Below are 14,169 nucleotides of genomic sequence, written 5' to 3'. Positions count from 1 at the left end.
ATTATCTTTGTCATTCTCACCCCCCAATATATTTTTAGTTGATAATATCTTAAGATAAATTATAATATATATATTTCCTGACAGTTGACAGCAGATGATGGACACATAATGTCCAGAGATGGTGCAAACCACAAGCTGGTCATCAACCGTTGTCAGGAGGAAGACTCTGGAAAATACCGCTTTGAGGCAGACGGGCGTAAAACTGAGGCAATGCTGAATGTGGAAGGTTAGAAAACGAAAGGCATTCATTTTGGTTATATGTACAATACAATGTCTACACTGTCTCAACATCATTTGAGTAGCCATTTCACAATACTCAAATTATAAAATCATTATGCACTTAAAAAAAGTTATCCACTTTTAGTATTCAGATTAAAAAAATAACAATTGCAGTTGAGTCAAATGTCAGTTACATTGCATGATCTGTGTCCTATTCAGACCCTCCCAGGTTTGACCCTGATGATCTGTCTGCGTTCTCTCAGCCGGTCATAGTCAAAGTGGGGAATAGCACCACTTTCAAACTGCCCTTTGTGGGCCGCAAGCCCATGAAGATCCAGTGGTACAGAAAAGGAGAGGAGCTCCTGGACGATAACACCACCAAGATAGAGAAGTCCTTCACCCAAAGCCGCCTGCTCCTCAGCAAGTGCCAGCGCAAAGACACTGGAGAGATCAAGATCAAGCTCAAGAACGAACATGGTACCATGGAGGCTATCTCAAGACTCATTGTCCTCGGTGAGTTGAGAAATGGAAGCAATGTTTGAATTAGTTAAGTTCAAGGTAAGAACTGTCTCAGTTCAATCGTTGTTCAGAGATATTCAGGTGTATCTGTGCTGTGGACAGTCAGTTCTCTCTCTTAAATTCCAATGCAGAGACATGACTGCAGACTGTTTTGGCTAGGTTAATGTGACCTCTCTCTCTCTCTGTCTGATCTGGTAGACAAACCCACTGCGCCCCAGGGCCCTGTGGAGGTCCTCGAAAGCACAGCCTCTTGTATTCATATCAAATGGAGAGCTCCAAAGGATGACGGTGGCTGCCCAGTAATAAACTACAACCTGGAGCGCCAGCAAGTTGGCCGCAACACTTGGAAGAAGCTGGGGGACATCCCTGGCGTGCCCGAATACAAGGATAACGACGTGGAACACGGCAGGAAGTATTGCTATCGTATCAGGGTGGTCACAGAGGAGGGCGTCAGTGAGATGATGGAGACTGATGACCTCACGGCTGGCACCTTGGGTGAGCTAGTTGTAGGTTTATAGTGGATGTCAACAATGTCACGTAAGTGGTTATATGTTGTCATTAGAATCTACTTCAAAAGTTGTGCTTACGATAACCTTATTTGGGTATTATAACAGAATATTTTGAAAAGTGTTACCCAAACACAAAATGTTATGTAATTTCTCTGAAATATCTCAGCCTTTCCTAGCAGCCCTGCCCCACCAAAAGTGGCTAGTGCTTTTAACAACTGCATCAACCTGACATGGACTACCCCGACCGACACTGGCGAGTCTCGCATCCTGGGCTACAACTTGGAAAAACGCAAGAAGGGGAGTAATCTTTGGAGTCCTGTCAACCCTACAGATGAGCCTATCCAAGGTCTCTTCTTTTAGTGAATTAGGGGCTTTAGTATACCACAGCTTCTTTGGTTTAATGAATTCAATTGTATTGGACTTTCTGTGAGTGATTCTGTTTCTCCTCACTACTAGAAAAGAAACGTGCAGTGACAGATGTTGTAGCAGGGAACGAATACGAGTTCAGAGTTTATGCTATCAATGTCTCAGGACTCAGCAAGCCCAGTTCCCCTTCAGAGTTTATTTTCGCAAAAGACCCAAAGAGTAAGTCATATATCCTTTCAAAGTGCGAGCAACATGTACAACTATAATAAAACACCATATTTTCTGAAATAATTGTTTATTTAGATGCTTGTTTATACTGTTAATTTGTTTGAAGTCAATGATGTATGGCCATTAGATTTACGACTTTGTGTTTGTTTTAGATCCCCCAGGGAAAGTGGAAGATCTGAAGGTGGCAGACACATCCTACACCGCCCTCTCCCTGTCCTGGAACAAACCCACAGAGGAAGTGGGGGTCCAGGATGAGGCCAAAGGGTATTTTATAGAGGTCAGGCAGGCTGAGTGCATAGACTGGACCCGCTGTAACGTCACCCCCATCATCTTGACCACCTTCACTGTGAAAAGCCTGAAGGCCATGGCCATGTACTGGATCAGGGTGATCGCTATCAATGACGGAGGAGAAGGAGTGCCCCAGGATCTGGACAACTACATCCTGGCCATGCCTCCACCTGGTGGGTGACGATGCTTCGTTCATTGGGAATATGTTGTATTGTTTGTCTGTTTTAGGCTACATTGGGGATAATCACCCAAGAAGCCTACGTAAGTAAGAGTTACATAAGATGAGTTTCAAATGTCCTCATTTATTTTTGTCGCTGTTTTTCAGTGAGACCATGCTTCACCGATAATAAGATGAAGAGTTTCTTGGTGGTGAGAGCTGGAAATTCTGTCAGGATCCTCTTAAACTTTGAGGTAAGAGGTGAAACTGGTAATTGGCATATGCTTTAAGAGCATGTGCAATGCATGCTATCTTGATGTTTTAAATCCTGATTATGTTTTAATCATCTTGTTATTAACAGGCATCCCCATGGCCAGAAGTCACGTGGCTGAAGGACGATGTTCCTTTGCTGAAGCGGGTCAATATCTCCAACTCTGAATCGTCATCTCAACTTCTGATCACTTCCTCTGAGCGCTCTGATTCAGGGATCTACACCATAGTGGTCAAAAATCTAGTGGGCCAGGAGAGCTTCAGCGTGGAGGTCAGGGTTACAGGTACAGTAACATACAGTAAAACTCTCCTAGTGTGTTTCAGACTGAGAAGGTGTTGGAACTTGCACAAGATGAAAAAGACAGCCAAGGCCCGCACTCACAAAGAAAGTATTTTAAATATCAGCAGTCACAATGAACATCGGCCATAAGTGAATCAACAACAATTACCACCTAATGATAGAATGTCCTCTCGATGTGTAACATCATACTGACTATCATCTCTGACTCTGGCTGCAGATGATCCCAAGCCTCCAGGACCAGTAGAACTTGAGGAGAACGTCCCAGGCACTGTGACTGTGATTTGGGAGCCATCCCCTGATGAGAAGCGTGACGACCACCTTCACTACTCTGTGTCTAAACGGGACTCCACCAAAGGCTCATGGAGCACGGTGGCCGACTGGCTCTTCAACAACAAGTTCACGGCTTGTAACATTATGCCTGGCAGGGAGTACCACTTCAGGGTCTACGCCAAGAATGACATGGGCATGTCTTCTCCGTCTGAGTCTCCCACTTGGGGAAGCGAGAGGAGGAAAGGTATTAGAAGCCAGGCAGAGAGAGATACTTTGCCATATAAATAAGTCATATAAATCAGCTTTTATGGATAGACAGGTACTAATAACAGTATAATCAATAGCAGTCATTAAGCTCAACATTTGACAAGTACTAATGTGCTATTATAACGGTTTATTACAAATGTATGAACAATCTATGAACCCTTTATAAAATGCTGCTATTTTAACTTAAGCATTACATGACATGTAAGATGAGCATTTTACCTTTCTGCCATGTTTTTCTCTAGACACATTTGTGGTAAACATGCCAGCCTACAAAACGTGTGATTTGCGGACCGCTCCAGCCTTCCTTGTGCCACTGAGACAGCACACAGCACCCAAAGGCTATGAGTGCTACATGAGCTGTGCCATAAAGGGAAATCCCAAGCCTCGCGTCACTTGGTACCGCAACAACATCAGCCTCAACACTAACACCAACTATTTGATCACGAACATCTGTGGTGTCTGCTCCTTGCTGATACTCCGTGTGACCCCCAAAGACTGGGGCGAGTACAACATCCAAATAGAAAGTGCCCTGGGGAGGGCCGAGTCCTCCACCAAACTCACAGTCAGAGGTGAGAACTCCATTGACCTGCTCTGATAAACATGTTTAGTACCTCGGTGTGAGTTAGAATATTATTTAATGTCATTAAAATAGGGTAATATTGTTTCTCTCTCTCTTTTGCTCACAGAATGAAGAAACATTTTACAGTGCTTCAGTATGTAGAGACGTTATTATGTATCAAGGTGGAAAATGTCAATTTTATTATATGATTAAGTTATTTTCCAAAATGCATGACTGTACTGCTTGTAAGACATGTACTGTTTGTTAAGACTAGTAAGTAAAAATGACAAGAGTGATCGTTTTTGATCATTATGTTTGATGTGGATATTTCACAACCTAAAAGGACACGAATCGAGATGGCATTGACCCATCCTGGGAGTTGGGGTTTCCTAGACTTAAATTAATTCTGATCCTAAATCACTTTATCACCAAAACCCTCTCCAATTTTGTTGCAATGTTAAACATACTAATTTCATGCTGAATAATGTTGACATTCCGAATAAAAACATACTAGAAAGTGACCGAAAGTGTACACACACACACACACACATACAGAAAGTGTTGTGTAAAGCCTGTGGAAGGGATGGCAATAGACATGAATGCAGTGGACAGATTACTGTAGGTCCCATGAAATACAAAAATTGACCACAGAAAATATCTGAGCTGTGCTGTCAATTCTTTTGAGAACTCAACTATGTCACTTGTAACATGCAATGCAAATAAAGGGTTTGGCAAAGTTGTTGTAATTGTGAAATGTTTTTTAAGGCTTTTTGAAAGACACAAAATGAAGATTTACAACACACATCCCCCCCACCTCTATAGAGCCTATTCATAATTTGGGCTACATACTGATAATTGCATACTCAGTCACTAAGAAGCTACATGACATTGGCACGACGTTGGCCTGGGGGTAGGTTTATGAAGGTCATAAATACCTCCTCCCCCCTTTTTCCTCTCTATCCTACTGATGTTACATTTGCAAACCCCTTTGGTTAACATAGATATTCTGGGAACATCAGAAGGTGGGGGGAAATTAACTATATTTTAGTAATCCGACCAATTGAGCATTTGGTATTAAGTGGTACTTAATTAATATGATGTCAGTTCGGTTGTCATCTGAGGCATTCTCATCAATGATAAGATGACATAAACTCTACAGTGGAAAGTCTACACATCAGAGTTATCGGATTCACATGGAATCGTTTTTCAATTTAAATGTTTGAATATAAAATTATTCGTGTTGGGATGAAATGTGATTTTTTGCTCAATCAGTGGCCCGCCCCTGTGAAGGGACATGGGCTATAAAACTTTTCAAACACGCCCTCCTCTCCCTTCCTATGTAAAGCCTTGATGACAATGTAACCTCCTGTTCCGAGGATGTGAGGACAGCGGTCAGATAATAACTACAGAACGCTCAATCAGTGGCCCGCCCCTGTGAAGGGACATGGGCTATAAAACTTTTCAAACACGCCCTCCTCTCCCTTCCTATGTAAAGCCTTGACGACAATGTAACCTCCTGTTCCGAGGATGTGAGGACGGCGGTCAGATAATAACTACAGAACGAAGCCAACATCCGCATGAGCTTTGGTTGCGAATGGTATGAACTTTGAACACTTTTTCACCTAAGAATTGATACCTTCTAGCTGTTGAGTTAGCAACAGCAGCTGCAAACGCAGGTTAGGAAGGAACAGACAGAGTATCCTGTCTACCACACAACGATGTTACTACAACGTATTCTATTTACGAGCAGAGACATTCTTCAAATGACAAAGGACTCGGTTGGGCAACACGGCCTTCCATCTACCACCAGTAAATATTTATTGCATTTTCCTTTTCCAAATGGGCGGTAATTTAGAATGCATAAGATACTCTATTTACGATAGCACAGCTTCTCCCTGTGTCCCTCAGTCTTCCCGCTCTTTCACTCAAACCCAGCCCCTTTTCTTTTGTGTAACCAGCTGTCATATCTGTTCCGCCAGCTAGGGACGTTTTCCTTTATGACGTAATTTGTAATCAAGTTATGATTAATTATGTGTTTGTGTAATCCTGTGTGATTAGTTAGGTATTTAGTAAATAAATAATTAAACCCAATTTTGTATTGCTGATTCAACTTGTTAGCTGGGGTTTGTGAAGATAACCAAGAATTTACAACTTTCAGATGAGACTGAATTAAGGTGACGATTAATATTGACTGCTATTGATGTAAAATATTACTAGGTCTTTAAGAGTTTATTCGGAAGATAACAACTCTATAAATATTATTTTGTGGTGCCCCGACTCTCTAGTTAGTTACGTTTACATGATTAGCTCAATCAGGTAATATTAATTACGGAGAAATTATTTTATATTACAGCATGTCATATCACTTAATCTAGCATAGCCAAAGACACGACAACATGGTGGTGCCGAACTAAGGCATGCATAGAAAATGATATACAGTGCATTCGGAAAGTATTCATATACCCCTTGACTTTTTCCACATTTTGTTAGGTTACAGCCTTATTCTAAACTTGATTAAATTGTTTTTTCCGCCTGATCGGTTTCACCTGTCTTTGTGCTTGTCTCCACCCGCTCCAGGTATCACCCATCTTCCCCATTATCCCCTGAGCATTTATACTTGTGTTCTGTTTGTCTGTTGCCAGTTTGTCTTGTCTTCTCAGGTCTTACCAGCATTCTTCCCCGTTTTCCTGTTTCTCAAGTGTTTGTTTCCTAGTTTTCCCAGTTCTGACCTTTCTGCCTGCCCCGACCCCGAGCCTGCCTTCCGTCCTGTACCTGTCTGAATCTGACCTGATTACGAACCTCTGCCTGTCCTCGACCTGCCCTTTGCCCTGTGTTATAATAAAATATTGAAAACTGTACTATCCGCCTTCTGTGTCTGCATTTGGGTCATATCCTGAGTCGTGATACTCATCAATCTACACACAATACCCCATAATGAAAAAGCAAAAACTGTTTAGACATTTTTGCAAACATATTAAACATAAAAACAGTCATATCAAATTTACATAAGTATTCAGACCCTTTACTCAGTACTTTGTTGAAGCACCTTTGGCTGCGATTACAGCCTCGAGTCTTCTTGGGTATGACGCTACAAACTTGGCACACCTGTATTTGGGGAGTTTCTCTCATTCTTCTCTGCAGATCCTCTCAAGCTCTGTCAGGTTGGATGGAAACACAGCTACACAGCTATTTTCAGGTATCCCCAGAGAGGTTTGATCGGGTTCAAGTCTGGGCACTGGCTGGGCCACTTAAGAACCTTCAGAGACTTGTCCCGAATCCACTCCTGCGTTGTCTGGGCTGTGTGCTTATGGTTGTTGTCCTGTTAGAAGGTGTTACGCACGCCTCTATGAAGAGGGAACACAACACCCTGCTACAACTCAACTCTCCGTGAAGTGAAAAAGGTATGGACTGTAGGTGCGAGTAAGGATAACAACAGACAGAATGTGGTACCGTTTACAAGGACTTTATTCCTTTACACGGTAATATGGGGAAAAGGGGCTGGATGGAACCAAAGCAAAGAAAGTAAATCTCAAAGCCCCCTCTCCTATCTTACCTGCCTAACCAATACTTACCTAATTTAGCACCACCTGGTGCCCTAACCAAAATACAGGGGGTGGTCCGCCCAGGTCTTACCTATTGTGCCAAGACAGTGAATATGCTACGGGTATATGTATGCCCGCGGGCCTCTTGCCTAAGCACTCCCTAGGTGCCTTCCCCTTCCCCCCTGGGAACAAATGAAACAGGAGAACAAATAATTTCTCAAACAAACTAAGAAACAAAGGACATCAAATAAGCTCTATCTGAGCAACAAACTCACTGAACATACCAACTGCTACCAACAACTAACATAGTAAATTATCCACAGCCATCAGCCTCCTCTCTCAGCAATGATTCTGTATTACATTCAATCTCTCTGCAATGACCTCCCAGCAAATTAACCTTGTGAACAGAACACTGGCTTTTATATAGCTTCAGAATGAATGTGTAACTGGAGACAGCTGTGTCTTGACGAGGGGGCGGGGTCAGCTCTCCAATTAGCCATGGAGTCGACCAATCAGCTGCTTGAGGGATTTCAGGAAGCCATTTCCTGAAATAAACACATGCAAATACACAAACTACAACACAAACTGGGGAACGTAACACGCCCACCACAAAAATTGCAAGCCTAGTTTTTGCAATAACAAAAGCCAACGCATCCCCAGCTAGTAAACTCGTGATAGAGCGTCAGCAACCACATTCGCCAAGCCCTTCACATAAGCGATCTGTACATTATATCCTTGTACAATCAGAGCCCACCGCATAAGGCGGCGGTTCTGATTGTACATTTGTTTCAAGAACACCAATGGATTATGGTCCGTGAAGACCATTACAGGCAAGGCACTGGAGCCCACATATACCTCAAAGAACTGTAAGGCAAACAATAAAGCCAGCTTTATCGTCACCTTTCAATTGTAGAGTACCTTGACTGGCACGAGTTGAACTTATGGGAGAAGAAACTGACGGGCCGATCCACTCCGTCTTCATCTTCCTGTAAGAGAACCGCACCCACCCCCACTATACTAGCATCTACCTCCAACTTAAAATGTTTGTCAAAGTTGGGGTGGCAAGCACTGGAGCACTACAAAGCAGCGCTTTAGCGGACTCAAAAGCATAGTTACAGTCCTTGGACCACTTGAATGGTACCTTGGGACTAAGCAGAGATGAAAGGGGAGCTACTACCGTTGAGAAATTCTTACAGAATGTATGATAGTACCCTAGGAATCTGCGCAACTGGCGGCGAGTCGTGGGAGCAGGAAAAGCAACAATTGCTTCCACTTTGCCAGTTCCTGGGCGCATTTGACCTCGTCCCACTTGTTTCCCTAAATAAGTCACTGGAGCCTTCCCAAACTCACACTTGGCCAAATTGAGGGTTAAAGAAGCATTCTCCAACCGCTGAAACACACTTTTCAAAGTGGAGAGATGATCAGACCAAGTAGATGAATGAATCACCACATCGTCAAGGTAAGCAGTACAATTTGGCACATCTGCAAACACAATGTTAACTAGCCACTGAAAAGTAGCAGGTGCATTAGATAGGCCAAAGGGCATCACAGTGTATTGTACAAAGTTATCTGGCGTAACAATAGCCGATATGTCAGAAGCTCGAGAGGTCAGAGGCACCTGCCAATAACCTTTTAGCAAATCTAACTTACTAACGTAAGCAGCAGAGCCAATTCTATCAACACAGTAATCTAAGCGAGGTAGAGGAAAAGAATCAGACTGTAACTGCATTTACGCGACGATAGTCCATACATAAGCGGGACATACCGTCAGGCTTAGGAACAAGAATACAGGGGGAACTCCAGGAGCTGTTACTGGGTTTTGCCATGTCATTCTGTAATAAATAAGCTACCTCACTTTTCATTACCTCCCTTTTCTTAGCATTAACCCGGTACGGATGCTGACGTATAGGAACAGCGTTCCCTACATCCACGTCATGTTCCAAGATGGATGTGCGACTTGGAATGTCCTGAAACACACTGAGAAAACTGTTTATCAACAGGATAAGATCCTTAATTTGATCGTTATCCAAATGTTCCATTTGAGAGGGTAACTTCTTCAGCATCTCTGAATTACATAGGCGTTCACCTTGCTGTAACGTATGGCGTAACTCCAACCCGTCCTCCTTATCCTCATCTAGGTCCCAGCCAGGCTTCAGCACCACCGCAGCCACACTGGAGACGGCGGGCTGGACCGGTTTACTTGAGGAGCTGTCGGGAGAATCACGTACATAATATGTTTTCAGTATGTTAACATGACACACACGGGAAGAACGCCTTCGATCTGGTGTCTTTATCACATAATTGGTGTCATTGAGTTTTTTTTCCACCAGATATGGTCCAGAAAAACGTGCTGACAGAGATGAGCCAGGGATTGGCAACAAAACTAAAACTTGATCCCCTGGTGCAAATGAAGAGCCAACAGCTTTTTTGTCATAATGCAACTTCATACGTTTTTGAGACGAGGAGAGAGACTTTGGGCTAACGCACATGCGGCGTGCAGTCTCTCCCGCATCTTACTGACATAATCCAACACATTTTTAGGGGCGCTACTGGGTGTAGGAGATAAGATATGCTCCTTCAAAACTTTCAGCGGACCCCGTGGGGTGTGTCCAAACACAAGGTCAGCAGGGCTGAACCCTAAGGACTCTTGTATCGTTTCCCTTATAGCAAATAGGACAAAGGGCACCCCCTCATCCCAATCAGTACTGGTATCCATACAATACTTGCGTAGCATTGCCTTCAGTGTCTGATGCCAGCGTTCTTGAGCCCCTTGACTCTCTGGATGATACAGACTTGGAGACCTGATGGGAAATACACAATGTCTTTAACACATTTGAAAACAGTTTAGACATGAAGTTGGATCCCTGATCAGTTTGGATTACTTTAGGGAGTCCAAACGTAGAGAAGAACTTCCCCAGTGCCTTCACCACAGTCTTAGCCGTTATAGTACGGAGAACGGAGAGGAATAGCCTCTGGGTATCGAGTAGCACTGCACATTATTGTTAGTAGGAACTGGTTACCTGACCTGGTTTTCGGCAATGGACCTACACAATCAATTATCACTCTTTCAAACGGTTCCCCCACCACAGGAATCGGGCAGAGCGGCGCTCGAGGAACTGTTTGATTCACTTTCCCAGTGAGTTGACATATGTGACATGTTTTACAAAATTGGGCAACGTCAGACTTCAAACCTGGCCAGAAGAAATAACGAAGGACCCAGTTATAAGTCTTTGTGATCCCCAAATGTCCAGACCACGCCTGGTCATGGGCGAGTGACAGCACCTGCTGTCGGAACGGTGTAGGAACAACCACTTGACAAACTTCACTCCAGTCATTAATGGTGTCATGAGATGCCCATTTACGCATCAAAACTCGTGCTTCCATAAAGTAGGCAGTCTCTGTAGTTTTAGCTTCCTCAATGGAAATTACCGAAGCAAAACACTTGCGAAGACTGGTGTCTTCTTTTTGACATTCAATCACCTTCTCGGGGGTGACAGACAAAAGAATGTCATGAAATTGGGGCGCGATTTCGTTTTCCCCTGCCTTAGTTTTTACGAGGGTAAAAACTGTCGGCATTGCCGAAGGCATACTCAGTGCATTGTCTTCTACCTCAACATTCTCAAAAATAGAACTAGCCAAATCCACCACATCTCTTAGCTTGCGAGATTGTGCCCTCGTTAACACACAAGCAGGAAAAACATGTGGAAATGCTTGAACCAATTTCTCATCTGTAGTTCTGATTTCTGGGTTGTCTACTACCTCTAACACAGGAGTGACATTACCAGCAGCAATATCATTCCCTAGTAGCAATGTGACTCCTTTTACTGGCAGTGTAGACACTACACCAACACGGAAACGTCCTGATACCAAGTCTGACACTAAGTGGACCCAGTGTAATGGTACAGGTACGGTTTGTCTCTCTATCCCCTGTAATATGACATGCGAGCCACAATACGTTTCAGGAGACCAGGGTAAAGCATCAGTAATGATTACTGATTGCGCCGCCCCGGTGTCTCGTAGGATTTGGATAGGCTTTTGATCAGCTTGTTCTCCTGTTAAGGAAACACAACCGGCAGAGATAAACGGAGCATAGACAGGATCCGGTTTCTCAAATGCTGAATCAATAACTCGATCCAAGGGACGAGCCAAAGACTTGACTAAACTCAAACTTTTCATTTTTGGGGACGGTGACTGGGACTGTTGCGGTTTATTTTTCAAAACTGGGCAGTCCGCAATCACGTGACCCTTTTGGTGACAGTAAAAACATTCACGGATTTCATGAAAAGGCTTAGGGTTGTCAGAGGTAAAGCGACCTGAACGAGGAACTGATGACGTAATCGTCCGGCCTTCAAAACGAGGTGCACCAAAGACAGTCTTGTGTCAAAGCGTACTCATCTGCCAACACTGCTGCTTGGGCCAATGTCGCCACTTTCTGTTCATTTAAATGAACTACAATTCTATCTGGGAGGTTGCTTTTAAAGTCCTCCAACAGCATCAACTCCCGAATATCAGCAAAGGTGTTAGCTTTGCTGGCTGAACACCAGCGACTAAACAGAGACTCTTTGTCCCTAGCAAATTCAACAAATGTATGGTGAGATGTTTTTTTGTGGTTCCTAAAGCGCTGTCTATAAGCTTCAGGCACCAACTCATAAGCCCGCAACACTGTAGTTTTAACTGTATCGTAGTGTAAACTGTCTTCCAGGGAGAGAGCAGCTACTACTTCCTGGGCTTTCCCAGACAATTTACATTGTAACAGGAGCGGCCAAACCTCGAGTGGCCAATGCAGCACAGCGGCCACACGCTCAAACGCAGAGAAATAAGAATCAACTTCCGACTCTTGGAATGGAGGGACTAAAGCTATGTTTTTACTCACATCGAAGTGGGCTTGATGATGAGCAGGTTGTGGAGTCGCGCTGGAGCCAGCGTCTAGCTACAGTTGTCGGATCCTCACCTCCATGTCAGCTTCTATTTTCCCAATTTCAAGTTCAAAATTCATCTGTCTCTCTTTATCTTTTTGCTCCATTTCTAACCGAGCCAGCCTCACCTTCAGCCTAGCAGTCCCATCTGAACGACCCGAAGCAGAAGATAAAGGATCGAATCGGGGCAATGTAAAGGGGGTACGAGGAACCCCTTCCTCCGCCCTGTCCTCCGACTTGGCATCGGAAGGTCTACCCGTCTCCTCTCCTTGCAATGAGAGAATCCATTCTCTCACTAAACCCTCCCTGACTAGCACCAAAAGCTCAGCCTTTAGGGCTTTCTCAGGGAAAACAAATCCATAATGGTCAGCTATAGCTATAAGGTCTACTTTACGAAACCTCACCAAACAATCAATAGAGGGCGCTTCAAAAAACTTGGAGATGGCTGATGCAGCCATCTTATATACAATGCAGTCTCCTGAACACACTAACTAAACAAGTCATCCAAACTCACAACCTACCATCACACCTCAATCACTAACCACAGAGAACTCAGAGCAGCAGGGTCCGGTGGGTTTAATGGAAAGATCCCGGATGAGCCCCCATTATGTTACGCACGCCTCTATGAAGAGGGAGCGCAACACCCTGCTACAACTCAACTCTCCGTGAAGTGAAAAAGGTATGGACTGTAGGTGCGAGTAAGGATTTCAACAGACAGAATGTGGTACCGTTTACAATGACTTTATTCCTTTACACGGTAATATGGGGAAAAGGGGCTGGACGGAACCAAGGGGCTGGACGGAACCAAAGCAAAGAAAGTAAGTAAATCTCAAAGCCCCCTCTCCTATCTTACCTGCCTAACCAATACTTACCTTCCATCTCCACAGAGGAACTCTGAAGCTCGGTCAGACCATCGGGGTGTTGGTCACCTCCCTGACCAAAGCCCTTCTCTCCCAATTGCTCTGTTTGGCCGTGCGTCCAGCTCTAGGAAGAGTCTTGGTGGTTCCAAACTTCTTCCATTTAAGAATGACGGAGGCCACTGTTCTTGGAGACCTTCAATGCTGCAGAAATGTTTTTGTACTCTTCCCCAGATCAGACAATTCCTTCGACCTCATGGCTTGGTTTTTATTCTGACATCCACTGTCAACTGTGGGACCTTATATAGACAGGTGTGTGCCTTTCCAAATAATGTCCAATCAATTGAATTTACCACAGGTGGACTCCAATCAAGTTGTAGAAACATCTCAAAGATGATCAATGGAAACAGGATGCACCTGAGCTCAATTTCGAGTCTCATAGCAAAGGGTCTAAATACTTATGTAAATAAAGTATTTCAGTTTTTTATTTGTAATACATTTTATTTGTAATAACATTTCTAAAAACCTGTTTTCACTTTGTCAGTATGGGGTATTATGTGTAGATTGATTAGGGAAAAATGCATTTATTTTAGAACAAGGCTGTGACTTAACCAAAATGTGGAAAAAGTCAAGGTGTCTGAATATTTTCCGAGTGTACTGTACATCATTACCATCATTACCAAGTTTGGACGTTGTATTATTCAGTCCCTTCAGGATTCGGCTATCAAAATGTTTTAGTTGCAAAATCAACAATTCCCCGCATATTATGCAAGCTAGGACTTGCAAATTTGACCAATCACTGCACTATTTCGGCATTAAACAGTAAATTCGTTGTAACATTTTCTCACAAAACTGACCCAACGCCGCATTCCAAAAAGAGGGCTGGCAGTTTCAACCAATC

The 14,169-nt window shown here is 43.6% G+C and overlaps 1 protein-coding gene across 1 annotated transcript in view; it reads left to right on the top strand.

Moving 5' to 3' along the window:
- LOC135504269 (immunoglobulin-like and fibronectin type III domain-containing protein 1) overlaps positions 1-4,683 on the top strand; it is a 42,030-nt gene extending 37,347 nt beyond the window's left edge. Inside the window, exons 17-27 of the mRNA XM_064922668.1 lie at positions 85-226; positions 439-732; positions 937-1,233; positions 1,414-1,593; positions 1,704-1,832; positions 1,994-2,302; positions 2,455-2,540; positions 2,648-2,840; positions 3,075-3,371; positions 3,637-3,963; positions 4,081-4,683. Coding sequence (XP_064778740.1) covers positions 85-226; positions 439-732; positions 937-1,233; positions 1,414-1,593; positions 1,704-1,832; positions 1,994-2,302; positions 2,455-2,540; positions 2,648-2,840; positions 3,075-3,371; positions 3,637-3,963; positions 4,081-4,085 — 2,259 coding nt within the window. The 3' untranslated portion in view covers positions 4,086-4,683. The remainder of the gene's footprint in view (positions 1-84; positions 227-438; positions 733-936; positions 1,234-1,413; positions 1,594-1,703; positions 1,833-1,993; positions 2,303-2,454; positions 2,541-2,647; positions 2,841-3,074; positions 3,372-3,636; positions 3,964-4,080) is intronic.
- Positions 4,684-14,169: the final 9,486 nt, after the last annotated feature.

The sequence above is a fragment of the Oncorhynchus masou genome, chromosome 18 (assembly GCF_036934945.1).
Source record: "Oncorhynchus masou masou isolate Uvic2021 chromosome 18, UVic_Omas_1.1, whole genome shotgun sequence".
Lineage (NCBI taxonomy): Eukaryota > Metazoa > Chordata > Actinopteri > Salmoniformes > Salmonidae > Oncorhynchus > Oncorhynchus masou.
Note: the sequence above shows the minus strand (reverse complement) of the source record. Positions and strands in the feature narration are given on the sequence as shown.